The 14,756-nt window shown below is 37.3% G+C and overlaps 1 protein-coding gene across 1 annotated transcript in view; it reads right to left on the bottom strand.

Annotated features, from left to right (window-relative positions):
- Positions 1 to 14,756, bottom strand: part of LOC127973461 (PRKC apoptosis WT1 regulator protein) — a 56,340-nt gene that overhangs the window by 18,394 nt on the left and 23,190 nt on the right. The window contains exon 2 of the mRNA XM_052577370.1: positions 4,824 to 4,949. Coding sequence (XP_052433330.1) covers positions 4,824 to 4,949 — 126 coding nt within the window. The remainder of the gene's footprint in view (positions 1 to 4,823; positions 4,950 to 14,756) is intronic.

The raw sequence follows: 14,756 nt of genomic DNA, 5'->3' as shown, positions 1-14,756 counted from the left end.
TTCGTCTGTAGGAACAGGGCCTCAGGGAGTGCCAATATTCAGTACAACAGCACTATTGCCCTCACGACAGTAAATAACTAACCACACCCAGTGCTTTTTAAGGGCAGGTACTCCATCTTGTTTTTCAAAAACTACAATTTTAATAACACTTGCTTGCTAATGCACCTGATGATTTTGGAATAAAATGCACACACATACAAAAACAAAAAAAAAAAAAAACAAAGTGCAAGTTTTTGTTTCATGTTGTTATGTTGAAATGTTAAAAAAAATATTTCCTTGAAAAGGTTTGTTGTTAAAGCAAATGGCTAAATGGGACTAACAGAGCTTGTTGGGGACATTAATTTTAAAGCTGAACTGTAGGCCTGTCGCAATAATCAATATATCGACTTATCACACAATATATGTACATGACATCATTAATTTTTGGTGAGGAAATACATCGCCCATTATATTCACTTAAAAATGAATGTCACCATGTTTTGTATATTCCACCTGTACCTGTGTCTTTTGCATCTTGTACATAACATGGTACAGTTATGAGGTGCTAGTTCAAATTTTAAAAAGTGCTTCTACAAAAAACCCTTTCATCTGTAGATATGGTCTTGTTTAGGGACCTGTGCCTTTGTCTATACGGACATCAGAGCAGTGATTGTGTTTTTCAGCAATAGTGCGCACCCTTTAATTTACAGAGAAAAGAAGGTCCATTCATGTTCTTTGTGCATTTTTCTTTTCTTCTACTTGTTACTTTGCACTTTTTGTTAGAAAATGTTTATTTACTATTTATTCAGGTTTTTTAAGGTATATAGTATTTTCATACTTCATTTCCATGATCTAAATATTCTTATGAATTAAAATTTTGTTGTGTAGTGTGTAGGCCTTCTTGCATTATTATGCTGTTACATTATGATTATATATTAAATGGCATTAAATGGTCTTTAAAGGGGGTGAAATGCTATTTTATGCATACTGAGTTTTTTACACTGTTAAAGAGTTGGATTCCCATGCTAAACATGGACAAAGTTTCAAAAATTAAGTTGTACGTTTGAAGGAGTATTTTTGTTCCCAAAATACTCCTTCCGGTTTGTCACACGTTTCGGAAAGTTTTTTTCGAGTATGGCTCTGTGTGACGTTAGATGGAGTGGAATTTCCTTATATGGGTCCTGAGGGCACTTCTCCCGGAAGAGCGCGCGCTCCCGTATAGCAGAGCAATGAGAGGCTGTGCACAGACAATCACTGATCAGAGCGAGAGCGTCGTGAAAAGTCACAAAAGGAGTGTGTTTTTGGTTGCCAGGGCAAGACAACCCTGCACAGATTACCAAAAAAAACAGCATTAAGGGACCAGTGGATGAAGTTTATTTTTACAGAGCATCAACGGAGTTGTGCAAGTGTTTTTGTTTGTTCCCTGCATTTCGAAGATGCTTGTTTTACAAACAAGGCCCAGTTTGACGACGGATTTGCATATAGTTTATTTCTTAGGATGATGCAATCCCAACGAAAAAGGGTCACGATCGTGTGTTGGAACGGCTGGCAGTGAGTAAAACTACTTAAAATGTCTCTGCCTCCTTGTTAGTGCGTCCCCTCCCATGCCGGAGACCCGGGTTCGAGCCCCGCTCGGAGCGAGTCGTTGCTGCTGCTGCTCTCGTTCAGTTTCAGCCTCGGGATCTGATTCTGGATCATAAATAAACGGCTGAATCTGACTGTAAGCCATGGTTTGTTTTGGATGATGGTTTTTCCCTCACGGTAATGTCACAGCTTCCACATGCTCTCAACGCAAAAGCCTACTGGCGCTCGTGATTCTTTAGCTCCGCCCACACGTCAACCCTCCAGCCGCTCGTGTTTTTCCGGGAAAAATCGGTACAGACTATCTTTCTCTTATAAATATAATAAAACTAAAGACTTTTTGGAGTTATGAAGGATTCAGTACTACTCTATAGGTACTCAAGATTAACAGGATATTGAGTGAAAACGAGCATTTCACCCCCCCTTTAAAATGACAATATTATCGTTTATCGCAATTATATATTTATATATATTAGCACAATAAAAAGTTGTTATCTTGACAGGCCTACTGAACAAATAAACTCATTCATTCACTGATCCATATTTACGGTCTCATTGCGTTTATAAGCATGATCTTGCATCATGCAATCATTGCAATCAAGCTTTCCATCTCAAACTTTCAAGGAAAAGGGATTTAAATAAATATTGAAAGTGATTTCAGGTCATTTTGTGTAGTTTGTTTTTAGCCTGTTTAGCTTTTCACTTCTAGATATTGCATTTAGGCTTCAAAACTCATAAAAGACGACTTGTACATTTATGAAAATTATAATGAACAAAACGTAAGAATCAAACTTTTGTCAGAGAAAACCAAGGTGGTGCTGACTTCTGGTTTGGCATACAAAAATATATAATCACTGCAGCACACTATATTGACATCAACGTGAAGGAAATATGTGTAATTAATATTTTCTAATATCCAAATTAGATGTACCATAAGAAAACCTTGTTCCCTTAATGTTAAAAAATTGGTCCAAAAGTTTGGTTGCCATAAGCTTGATTAACAAAACTGCGAAATAACCACAAGGCTTATCAGCTCAGCGATTTGATTTGTGTAGGGTTATTTGTACTGTCAGTCAGACTATATATTGTACATCACCCTTGGACAATCAAATTAGAAGACCAGACGGTCATGTAATATCCTACATACAGTGTGAGCTGTGTCTGATAAAACAGAGGCCAACATCTGGAGAACCGGGGGTCGGCATAGACTGCTGAACATAGAAACACGTAACCACTCATATTCTCACGACTCGAGCAATTATATGTTTCTTTATTTAAACAAAATTAGGACTCTTACTGAAGCACGTTTTAATGGCTTTGCAGAGAAGAACTTTTCGCCATGTCTTTAGTTGCAAACAATTGCTCGCTAAAGTCCTTTCATATTTTACAATAATAGGTTTGAAATTCACAGAATAATACAGTAGCTATTCTTTCCAGGGGAAAGTAATACAAGATGGCATGCACTCACACAATGCCAGTGTGATTATATTGCAGATATCACATCCTAGTCGTTTCTTTTATGCATTCAGCAACCAGAAGCTACATGGAATCAACCACCCACCAGCAGGAAATCAGATATAATAAAACGTTACATAATTCGGAAAAATACGTAATCATGTTCCCAGAGCTCTACTGATGGCACAATGACAGTTAGCCATTCTCATCCGTCAATGACAAATGTAGGCAGAATTTTTAGTGAATAATGCCTCACTCAAAGCTATCATTCGACGTCAGAAGATTTGGAATAAGGCTTAAATTCTATGGACTACTTGCTTTACTTAGATCAGCCCCTTGTTACTATATAGATATGATGTATGAAAAAGAGCAGTGTGAACATATCATCTTATATTGTGTTTGGCCATACAGATTTGAAACAATCTGAGGGTGATTTCCCCAAACGGTGTTTAAAATACTTAATTTTCATGTTAATTTTCAAGTTTTCACATGTACCGTATATAAATATTTGTATACAGTGCCTATAAAAAGTCTTCATACCCCTTCATTTTTTTTCTTTACATTTTATGTTGCAGCCTTACGTAAAACTGCTTTAAATAACTTTTCCCCCACATCAGTCTACATCCCATACACTATAATGACAAAGCAAAAAATAGATTTTTAACAACTTTGCAAATTTATTAGAAACAAAAAAAAAAACTAGAATAATTCCATTGCATAAGTATTCATACCCTTTTCTGGGACAGTTGAAATTTCACTCAGGAGCATTCATTTTGCTTGTAGATGTTACTACACTTTAAATGGTGTTAACCGGTGGCAAATTCATTTGAATGGGTATGATTTGGAAAGACACACACCTCTCAATAAAAGTTCTAACAGCTGAAAATGAAAATCAGAGCAAAACCCAAGCCCTGAGGTCAAGAGACCTGCCTGTTGAACTCAGAGGCAGGATTGTGTCAAGGCACATGTCTGAGGAAGAGTTCAGAAATAAATGTTGCTGCATTGAAGGTTGGCAGAAGCATGTAGCCTCTATTATCCACAATCGATGGAGAAGGGCTTTGGTTAGACTGGTGACCAAGAACCTGATGGTGACTGTAGTAGAGCTGGAAGATCATATGTGGAGATAGGAGAAACCTACAGAAGGACAAACCTCACTGCAACACTCCTCCGAAACGGTCTTTATGGTGATGTGGCTAAACTCCATCCTCTCCTCAGTGAAGACGCATGAAAACACACTTGGATTCTCTGGTCTGGGTCTTATTTCAGTTTTTGAATTGTAATTAATTTGTTAAGTTGTCACAAATCTTTATTTTTGCTTTGTCATTATGGTGTATGGAGTGTAGATTAATGAGAAAAAAAAAGTAATTTAAAGCAGTTTAACAAATACTTTTTATAGTCACTGTATACACACTAAATGAACTTGATATGTATTCATTGTTAATATTGTAAATCACACCGCTAATACACACATTTGTTTTATTTCTCTTTTCTTGGGCAATTAAATTTATAGCTTTGTGTTTGTTTGTTTGTTTGGTATGTCGTCGTGGATTTCCTGAAGTTTAAAACTCCAAAATAAAGTGCAAAAGTTGCTGCCGATGTGATCCTGGGTCACGTTTCCTCTCTAGATGGGTGGTAACACAAGGTACACAGCCATGTCTAGTGTCAAGAGCTATTCTCTTGCGCTGTATTGTGACTGGAGGCAGAATGTGTGTCGACTGCCCTGAGTTCTGTGTTTGTTCCTTTGGTCAGCACTGTCTCTGTAAGGCAGTATCCTCTAGAGGACATTACTAAAAAAAAAACACTCTCACCTGTATCGAGTGGGCCGCTCCGGGGTCAGAGGTCATCCCCTCGTTCTGGACTGTGTTGTGCTGCGTGAGACTTTCTTCCATCATCTTCTTCTCTTCTCCATCATCGTCATCAAGCTCATCCAGGCTCTGCAGAGAAATTTCAGCCTCGGTCAGTTGAGTTTGGGTTTTGTTGATTATTTCCACATGATGAGATAGTCTAATTGTGTTCTCTACACACACACACACACACACACACACACACACACACACAGGAAGTGTGCTTCCAAACATCCTCTGTGGTATGAGTCTAGGGGATTTTGGGGAAGTGGAATGTCCCAATGCACACTGGAAATGGAACGTTTTACACGTCTTAAAACAGACAACCTTAAACACGGTGGAATAAACATGATCATTTAGAGAATACTAATAGTTTGAGCTCATTATGAAGGATAACACCCACTGCCCTACATGACAAGAGTGACAAGAGAGAGAAACTGGTTTTCTGGCTACACGTAAACCAGTCTTTCCTGTTCTGGAAGAAGAAGAGAGAGTGAAGGTGGGGTTCAGAACAGGGCTGGGAGGGTGAAAAAATATCCTTACAAGGCTAGACTGGAATGTAACAATTTACCCAAACTTTCCAGTTTCCAGCCAGTCAGTTTTATCAACACTTCCTAGGGACGGGGCAAATTCTGAACCCTCTCATAGGCATCGTTAAACGCAAATGAATGTACAAACTATGACTTACACACACACACACACACAAACACACACACTCCCCTCCCCAGGGACCAATAAACACAGCTCATAAGCCCCTGCTGCACTCTTAAAGAGGTCACGTCCGCACTCCGCTGCCCGTTAGTCAAATTGAGACACTCTAATGACAATCATTTATGTCAATTAAGACAGCTGATAAACCTGAGGGCAAATGACTGTCACAACAGTAAAGGATTATTAAGACATGTTCAAAAGGAAGCCATTATTGTACAAGTCTAAAAGAGAAACAGGCTCACATTAAGTGACCTTTTGAAAACACTGACTTATTAGCATTAAATGTGTATAAAGATGATCTGTTTGGCTTGAAACTTCTATGCCAGTTTAGGGAGTTTTATTTATCACTTAGGAGGTGTGGAAAGATGTCATATCGGGAGAAATGCGTTCTGTTCTTTTCTTATGAAAAAAAAAACAATGTTTGTGCCTGATGAAAAGTCCATTTTCATACAGGTGTCAGCAAACAATGACCCGTTTAATTCTAAGGGTCTGAAAGCAGTGGAAAGGGTCATCAAAAAAAAAAATTACGCAATTTTGAATTAAATTACATAAATATATGAAAAAATGTATTAGGTTGAACAGGTACAACGCAGGTCTGTGGCTTCATAGAAGAGGGTCTGGAGAAAGTACTGAGCAAAAATAGAGAAAATAACGGCTCCTTTTTACCTTCTAGTTTACAAAGCAAATTAAAAACTCTTTGTAACTCCGCGTTAAGTGGACAGGTAAACAGGTTAGATGATCACACCTTTAACCTCCTCGTGTTTGCCATGAAGGAGAGTGGCTTTTCTTAGAAATACTTCTACTCATCCTCTGCTTTATGTGCGGGTGGAAATTTTGCATCCAGCCAGTGAAAAATGAAAGATCAACAATCTATCATGTTAACAGCCCTTTCCTGGAAGAAGGAATGTGCAATATCTGCCACAAGACTTCAGCCCATCCCACGTTCTTGTTCTTGTTGTTTTTCAACAGTCAAGCTGAACTACCTGAAACTATGCGCGTATGGAAAATTCCCTCAAATGTACTAAAGGACCAATGACATTACTGTCTCCAAAATAAGTGATACAAATGAGACCGTGCTTTACTTCCTTATAACATATTTTTTTTTAAATGATATATTTTCAAGTACTTTAAAATCTTTATAATGCAATATTATTATTATTACTGATCATAGTAATAATACATTATTACATGATCATAGTAGTAATAATGACGTTTTCATTAAAATGTTATTTTCATACATTTAAATCTAACATCGATCATGTATACACACATTTCAAAAATAGACATATTTAAAATGTAGAATCTCAAATGGGAGAACAATCTAAAAATAATGCCGACTTCTCTTGTGTATTTTATCTTGGCTGCAACACAGTATTGGCCAACCAGCATCCAGAACTTGCCCATTATTATCTACTCTTGCGTGTTATCCAGTTTTAATAATGAATTGATTTTGTTTTACACATGATGGTTCGGTTTTTGAAATTCTCTCGAAAAACTGCAACAATAAAAGTGTGGGAACAAAGTTTGTGTCTGTTGTTTTCAGGCCAGTTCTGCAGTCGATTAATGGAGAGTTGAGCTGAGGGGCTCTGAGGCTGGATGCTCTTCCCTCCTGATGTCTTCGGCAGACTGAGTTTAATGACGGTGGATTAATCAAGTATTGCCTGCCCTGGCTTCACAGGTTCATTAGGATGATGTATTACAGCCATAGAAGGTGAAAAGTGTGTGGGTGATGCAGTAACTGTCCTTTAATCATCACAAAGCCACAGTCTCCTGGAGTGACATAATGACTTCACCCAGAATCCCAAGATTATTCCGGCCACAACTAAAGCCATTTTTGTTAATAGGCACACACATTAGAATCTAATTTGGAGGGCTGTGGAGACACTTTTGGTTTATGTGTCAAACACGGTTCGGAGTATTAACATATCATTCCACATTAATACAACACAATCAGATATGGGACGTGATATATACCCAAACCGGGGCTATTCAATTAGCTGCCCAACAATCATCTTCATCCGAGGTCGCACACATACCTTGAATTGTTTTTGCACCGATTAGTTTGTCCACAATGTGGCAACACTGGCCACAAACCATTGTTTGACAACCGAAAAAAATAAAAAGAAGAGAAGCAAAAACAACAATCTACCGGAGACCTCAACACCAATGGACGGCAGCGTTGACAAGTGCTTGTGTGAGGGGGTTCTGAGTCCAGTTTAAAGGCAGTGTTATCGGTCATAACTTCAGGCAAGAAATAGTGAAGACACTGGACAAAGATGATTATCAACTGGAGTATAGTTTGAAACATGTACACGCTGAGCTGTGATGATTTGGTACTCAAACGTTTTTTTTTTATGTATTCTCAATGTTGAAATTCTTGATGAACAGAAACTCCAAAAACAGCATTAAGGCTATTTAAAATAAATGAAAGTGTTTGTAACATTCTAAATAATTTAACGGTCACTTTTGATCAATTGAATATTTTCTGGGGGGGGGGGGTATTCATTTATTACACAATTAAAAATCTTACTGAATCCAAACCTTTAAGAACCCTTAAAATGCAGCTTACTGAGGCAGAAAGATCCACCTGCAAATGTTGTGCAAGAATTTGCTTGAGATTTCTGATGGCAGCCTTGCATATCTCTATCCTGCACTGGACTAGAGATTAACCTCACCAGGTGAACACATATTTACGGCTTAGCCTGCTCTAAATTACGTACACACATACAACCGTATGGACGAAACGGAAGGAAGGCATTCTCTGTTTATTATTAAATATAATCATAAACCATTTTCTGACAGCCCAGCGGTCATGCTCAGCTCAACACTGCATATTTTTCCCTTTATACGCACAAAAATATGTCATTGCCTGTTTTCTGTTCCCCAAAGAAATACATATTTTTTTCCATTTCATTTGAAAACAGAGAACGAAGAGAAAGATTTAGACTGGGGAATTTTGCTACAGTTTGCACCAGGTGAGATTTGAACATTAATTCAGGCTGCTTCTGAAAGCTATAAAATGCTGCAACCGCAGGAAGGGATCCAATGATCGTGTCACTTCCTGTCTACCGAGATACCGTCATAAGATTGCTTTGGAAGGCAGCACAAATTAATCTTTCGCTGCTTATGACATCCCACTATTATACACCTGCGATTCTGTGAGAGTTGAGAGGAAGGTCAACAGAGTCTGAAAGTTGCAACTGCCACTCAGTTTGTGTATACATTTGTCAACTTTTCCCTTAATTTCAAACGAGAATTTAATAATATAGTGATTTGCTTGGTTATCACCAAAACACTCTTGCTTTCATTGTAAATCAATTAAACCATCATGCTGCTAGAGGAATCTTGTCCAAAATCAGATATATTATTGATTTATGAAGTCAACCACTTTAATAATGAAACAAGCAAAACAAATCGTACGCAAACACGTCACACAAGTCCCCGTTCTCATCAGTGTCTGCAAAAACATTCTGTTTAAACAAGTCACCACAAAGACGTACCCTCACCTCGTGACTAGTGTGTGGCCAAAGCACAGTATGTTCTCAGAGAGTAAGCACTGTCAATCTAAATGACCCCAACAGCGATTCAAGCAAGCATAAGCCAGACCCACTACTGATTACAGACACAGCATCAGTCAGACATAAAAATAATAAAAAACAGAGGAAGACGACAGTCGGGACATCAGACTTAATCCACTGCTTGGTCTGTGCCAGGTCTGAGAGAGCCGGCGAGCTCTTTTCAAACGTTCCAGGAGAGCTGCTTTTAGTGAAACCACAATGATCCACAGGGTGTATTATGAGGTTTTGAAGGAATGTTTGTGAGAGCTTAGAAAGCATTCACAGCTTTGCACCGTCTCTCCTAAAATGGTAGCCTTCTTTCTCAAACAACATACTTCCAGCAAACCACCGAGGCCTTTCCTGGTCGGTCTATAAATCTTGTGTCTGAGGGAATTGAGTGCAGATTTGCAGCCTGTAAAGTTATTTATGACTTCAGATCAGTCCAGCCACCTCTACGTTTACTGTAGGTTGTTAAATCATACAGCCATTTCATAGTCCAATAAACATGTTACAGGTGGTATCTCAAAATCAGGACTTCCAAATTGCACCAAAACATACCATTTGCAATCTGTTTACTAGTAAAACCATAACAATGGTTCTCACTGTCAGGGAACTTAGGCTACAGAAATCTGACAGAGCAGTTGATATAAAGAAATATGTCTGCCATCAAAGTAGAGTTGATTTATTTCAAAGGTATTGTTATCATGAGTCTTGTAAATGGAGCGTTCATTGAGGTGATATTGGCCGCATAAAAATAAAAATTTTCAAGGTTGCAATTCTCTCTGCTTGCCCGTTCGGTTAGTCACAGAGTGGGCATTTTATTCAACAGCCATCCACAGACTGATGCATTATTTGAAAGCCTGAATTGAATTTTAAGACTTTTTATCTTGCAGCAAAACTTTGCATGGGTGTAGTATGCTAAATTCTAATAAAAAGCACTCAAAAGCGGACAATAAGTACTCTGATTTGATATGACTACTTTTTAATTAAAAACATCTAGCATGTCAAACTCGCATAAACGTTTGTACAATCTGATTAAGAGCACGTTGTAACTCATGGAAAAGTTTTTTTTTTTTTTTTTTTACATTATTTTCTGTATTTTGCTTTATAAACAAATACTTATTAAATGCTTAGTTCATCCAGAAATGAGCCTGCTATAGAAACCGGTTTAAAGGAACACTCCACTTTGAAAAAAAAAAAAAAAATAGGCTAATTTAGAGTTAAACCATTGAGTTTTACCATTTTCAAATCCATTCAGCCGATCTCTGGGTCTGGCGGTAGCACTTTTAGCTTAGCTTAGCATATATCATTAAATCTAATTAGACCGTTAGCATCTCATAAAAAAATGACCAAAGTGTTTAAACGTTTCATTTTCCGTTGGTAGTAGTACACATTGTAACTACACTAGAGTCACAAGAAATATTTCAAAACTCTTTGGTCATTTTTGAGTGAGATTCTAACGGTCTAATCAGATTCAATCATTTATGCTAAGCTAAGCTAAATGTGCTACCACCAGACCTGGAGATCGGCTGAAAACAGTAAAACTCAACTGTTTAACTCTAGGAGAGCTAGAAAATGAGCATATTTTTTATTTTATTTTTAAAGTGGAGTGTTCATTTGACTAGAAGAAAGGCCATGCTGCTCTTTTAAACAAAATGAAAGCCAATAGTGACCGCAACTGTCCCTGGTCTCCATCCACTTTCATTATATGGAGAAGAAAGCAGCTAGGACTAGAATCTGCTACGTATCTCCATTTATGTCGGTTTGGCACTACATGGGACTAAGTCAATGACGACTTCAATTCTGGTTTTTAAGGCTTTGACATCTTTAACATCAGCACTCTGATATTAACCTTGTATTCTTTGTGGACTGACAGTCTGCTTTGCAGCACCCAATAAAAATAATGCAAAATATTATGAATGCATGAAATTTGCTGATCACAAGCTCCACTCTGTAATTTTCCAGTCATATGGAGAATTGGCTAATTACATGCCTCTAATTCCTCACGCCTAATGGCTGCTTGATGTTTTGCTATATTTGTCATGTAGAAGATGCGCATTATATGGATGAAGAAACAACCAGGGCTCTGAAGTGAACTTGAGATAAGCAGCGGAATATTCCGCAGTGGCCTAAAAACCATTTCGAATGGCCACGGTGGGGTAGGAAGTGCTGTGACAAATCGTTTACAACTACATATCACATTTGTTTACAGCCAAGGATAAACAGCTGCTTGAACAAACAGCCCAAATGCTTGTTAATATGAAGTAGGAGTCTTCACGACCACAGGAAGCCATAAATCTCATTGCAGAGTCCCTATAGTAACCTTCTACAGCTTTAAGGGGTCTAGTCTAGAGTTCATTCTTAATCAGCCAGTTTCTGGTTCCTCCTCGAGGACTAAGAGGGCATTTGGTGTTAAATAATCCTTGAAGGGACTACTGACCAGATGAGGCTCCTTATCTCTCAATGTTTATCCAGACACAAGTTCTCCTGATGCAGGGTAAACACAGTGAGACTATATTTGACTAGGGAGGTGAGTGTTCAGTCACTACAAACAGAACAGTGGCATCAACAGCGTTCAGTCTCCCAAATGTGTGACTTAAAGCGTTATGAGAGACCAACTGAAACACTGGGACTTTTTTGGGAGTTTGCGAGCACCTAATTCACCAAACAGGAAAACTGAACAGATCAATTCTTGAACAATGGAGAGCTTTAAATGCATCTAACATCTCATATTTTTTTTGTACCACAAATTAATATCAATATTCAACTAGTGAACTGAAGCAAAAGGTAGAACTGTGGTAAGGACAACCCGATTTCATGAGAAAATGTATCAAATTTATGAGGCTATCTTATATGAGTTCAGACAATTTGATTTGTACAAGAATGTATTATTTAAAAAGAAAAACAATAAAAAAACAAGAAGGTCCACCCCAAACCTTAACACTGAACTTAACCATTTAGTAGGGATTGTATGAAAGCGTAAAAAAACTTAGGGATAAGGCACGACTATGACTATGTGTGCACATGTCAAAAGATTAAATCCGATCAAAACCTTGTAACAAACGCGCATATCAACCTGATCACTTTATTCAGAGGTCATGTAACACTACATTCAGATTCGTCAATCAGAATGAATTCATTCCGATAGAAGCAAAAAGTGTCCATGTAAACAGACCTAGTAACCTAGTAAGTGGGAGCACATATAGTGATGGATGGATATATATATATATATATATATATATATATATATATATATAGAGAGAGAGAGAGAGAGAGAGAGAGAGAGACAGAGAGAGAGAGAGAGAGAGAGAGAGATTTTTTTTTTGCATTGACCTTGATGCAAAGTATTAAGGATCTGTAGGGATTCTCTATAATTTATTGTACCACACATTTCTGCATTCTGGTTTAAAAAAAAAAAATGGTTTAAAAGTGTCAGAAGTAAATTCATTTATAAATGTATATTTATAAATCCATATATTCTAAATAGATTTTTATAACCTAACTAAGAAACACACTTCGGTTCAAAACTACAGAGTTGGTAAGATTTTTATGAAGTGTCTTTTCTTCAGGCGGCATTTATTTGATCACAATACATTAACAAAAAAAATATTGTGTAATATTATTCTACTTTAAACTGTGTCCTATTTTATTTAATATATATTTTTATGTAAATTCCTCTGAAGGCAAAGCCAAATTATTCGCAGCCATTACTCTTTTCTTTAGGGTTACATGGTCCTTCAGAAATCATTATTATGTGCCGATTTGGGGCTCAAGAAACAATTTTTACTATCAATTTTTTTTTTTTTTTTGGAAACTCAAACTTTTGTGGGTCTTTTTTTGTGGATTATTTGGTGAACAAAGTTTCATAGAGATGAAATATTTCTTAATTATTTTAAGCTTTTAAACGATAGGGCCTAAAGCTTATTTGAATTTGTTTGGTAAATCTGTCTAAAACCTCCTTAGCAGGTACTTCAGACATCAAAACACTGCCCATTTAGTCACCGACTGACTGCTCAGAAAGGCAGCAAGCTTTCAGACACTTCCTAAATGAGATCTAAATGTCAACCTGACCCACCCTTGCTAAACGCACATTAAGCAACACAATAACACTGATGGCAAACACAAGTGTTTCTCATTTATCCTGCAGAGTTGCTTGTGTTCATGGTCTTGTCTTTACTGCTCTCCTGAAATCCAGAGAAAATCCCATCCCATCAAGCAGAACAGAAGGTCATTATGGCAGTAGCGGCTCCCGATGACAAAGGCCCAACAATGAGGTAGAGATGTCTTGGCATCCATCAGATGGAAAACCATCTGTTCATGCTTGCTTTGATTGGGTTTCTCTCACCGAAAGACCCGTCCATTTCAGGAGCCAATCAAATTTAAGCCCAGCTCTTTGTGAAGTGCTGGCAGTTTTCTTGTCCTCTGGTGCTGGGTTTCTTGGCTGTGGAACGCGGATGTATTCAGAGAAGCTCAGTGCTGGGACTATTCGGGTTTCATAGAGCTATCAAAAGAGTCCCAGACACCCTGTGATGCTGCAGTCAGTTACTGCGTGAGAATGAATGGTTACCTCACACTGCGAGCAGCAGTAATGTTGAGTTAAGAGTGTCCGGCTTTCAACCTTACAATGCTCATTTTGCCACTACATAACTCCATGACACCAAAAAATGCTGCACATAGACAACACTCTCACATGCTTACAATGGATTCATTGGATATTTGACCATTTCTATCCAAATTATGTAAAAAAAAAAAAAAAAAAAGTTGTATTGAGAGGTTTGCAAAAAATAATATTTTATATTTATATTTATATTTTTGTAGCTGCACCATTTTAAAGTGAATTTTAAAGCAGAGTGAATCTTTGATTACACTTTATGCTCCAGGGAGGATTTTACAAATCAGAAACAATTTCAGAAATATCTCACCTTCTAACTGGGCAGACAAGGTGTTAAAGCAGCAGACATTCCTCTGGCAACAAACTGAGACACCCTGTTCTGAAATATGACATTAATCTCTTCCAGTACAGAGCATTTGATCACTCCTGAACAACAGAAGGCTGCCATCAAATTTTGTTATGTAACTTGAAACCCTAGGATAAACGAATGTTCTGTTTCGTAAAAAAATAGACTATGCATTTTGTTTGTTCTTTGTCATGTATGACTATTGTCCATCTAGCATAATAATATAATATGGTAAATGTCCTATTAATTATTTTAAAAAACGCTGCATGTTTCTGGCAGTGTGCTGTTTTCCGGTTTATTGGCATGATGGCAAATGTGATACTGATAATATTCAAACGAGCAAACACAGACAATGTTGAAAAAATAGTCTCACTTAATATTAACTTCTTGTTTGTTGAACTGTTTCGAATAACAAAACATTTCCAAACAAATCCAGAGCAGAAGTGTTTTCCATTTGCAAGCAACACACAGTGGCGTTTCATTACTGAATGGATCAGTGTTTTGAAAAAAAAAAAATCTGTTTAATGAATGATGAATCAATCGTTTTAACAAAAAAAATGCATTTAAACAGTGACTAATTGGGGTTCTAATCTCATATTCAAAGCATTATTATTATGTTTTTAATATTATGTTATTTTAAAAACATTTAATCAATTTCTTTCACTGCTGTG

Source organism: Carassius gibelio, chromosome A4 (assembly GCF_023724105.1).
Source record: "Carassius gibelio isolate Cgi1373 ecotype wild population from Czech Republic chromosome A4, carGib1.2-hapl.c, whole genome shotgun sequence".
In the NCBI taxonomy this organism is placed as follows: Eukaryota; Metazoa; Chordata; class Actinopteri; order Cypriniformes; family Cyprinidae; genus Carassius; species Carassius gibelio.
This window is presented reverse-complemented; position numbering and strand designations above follow the sequence as displayed.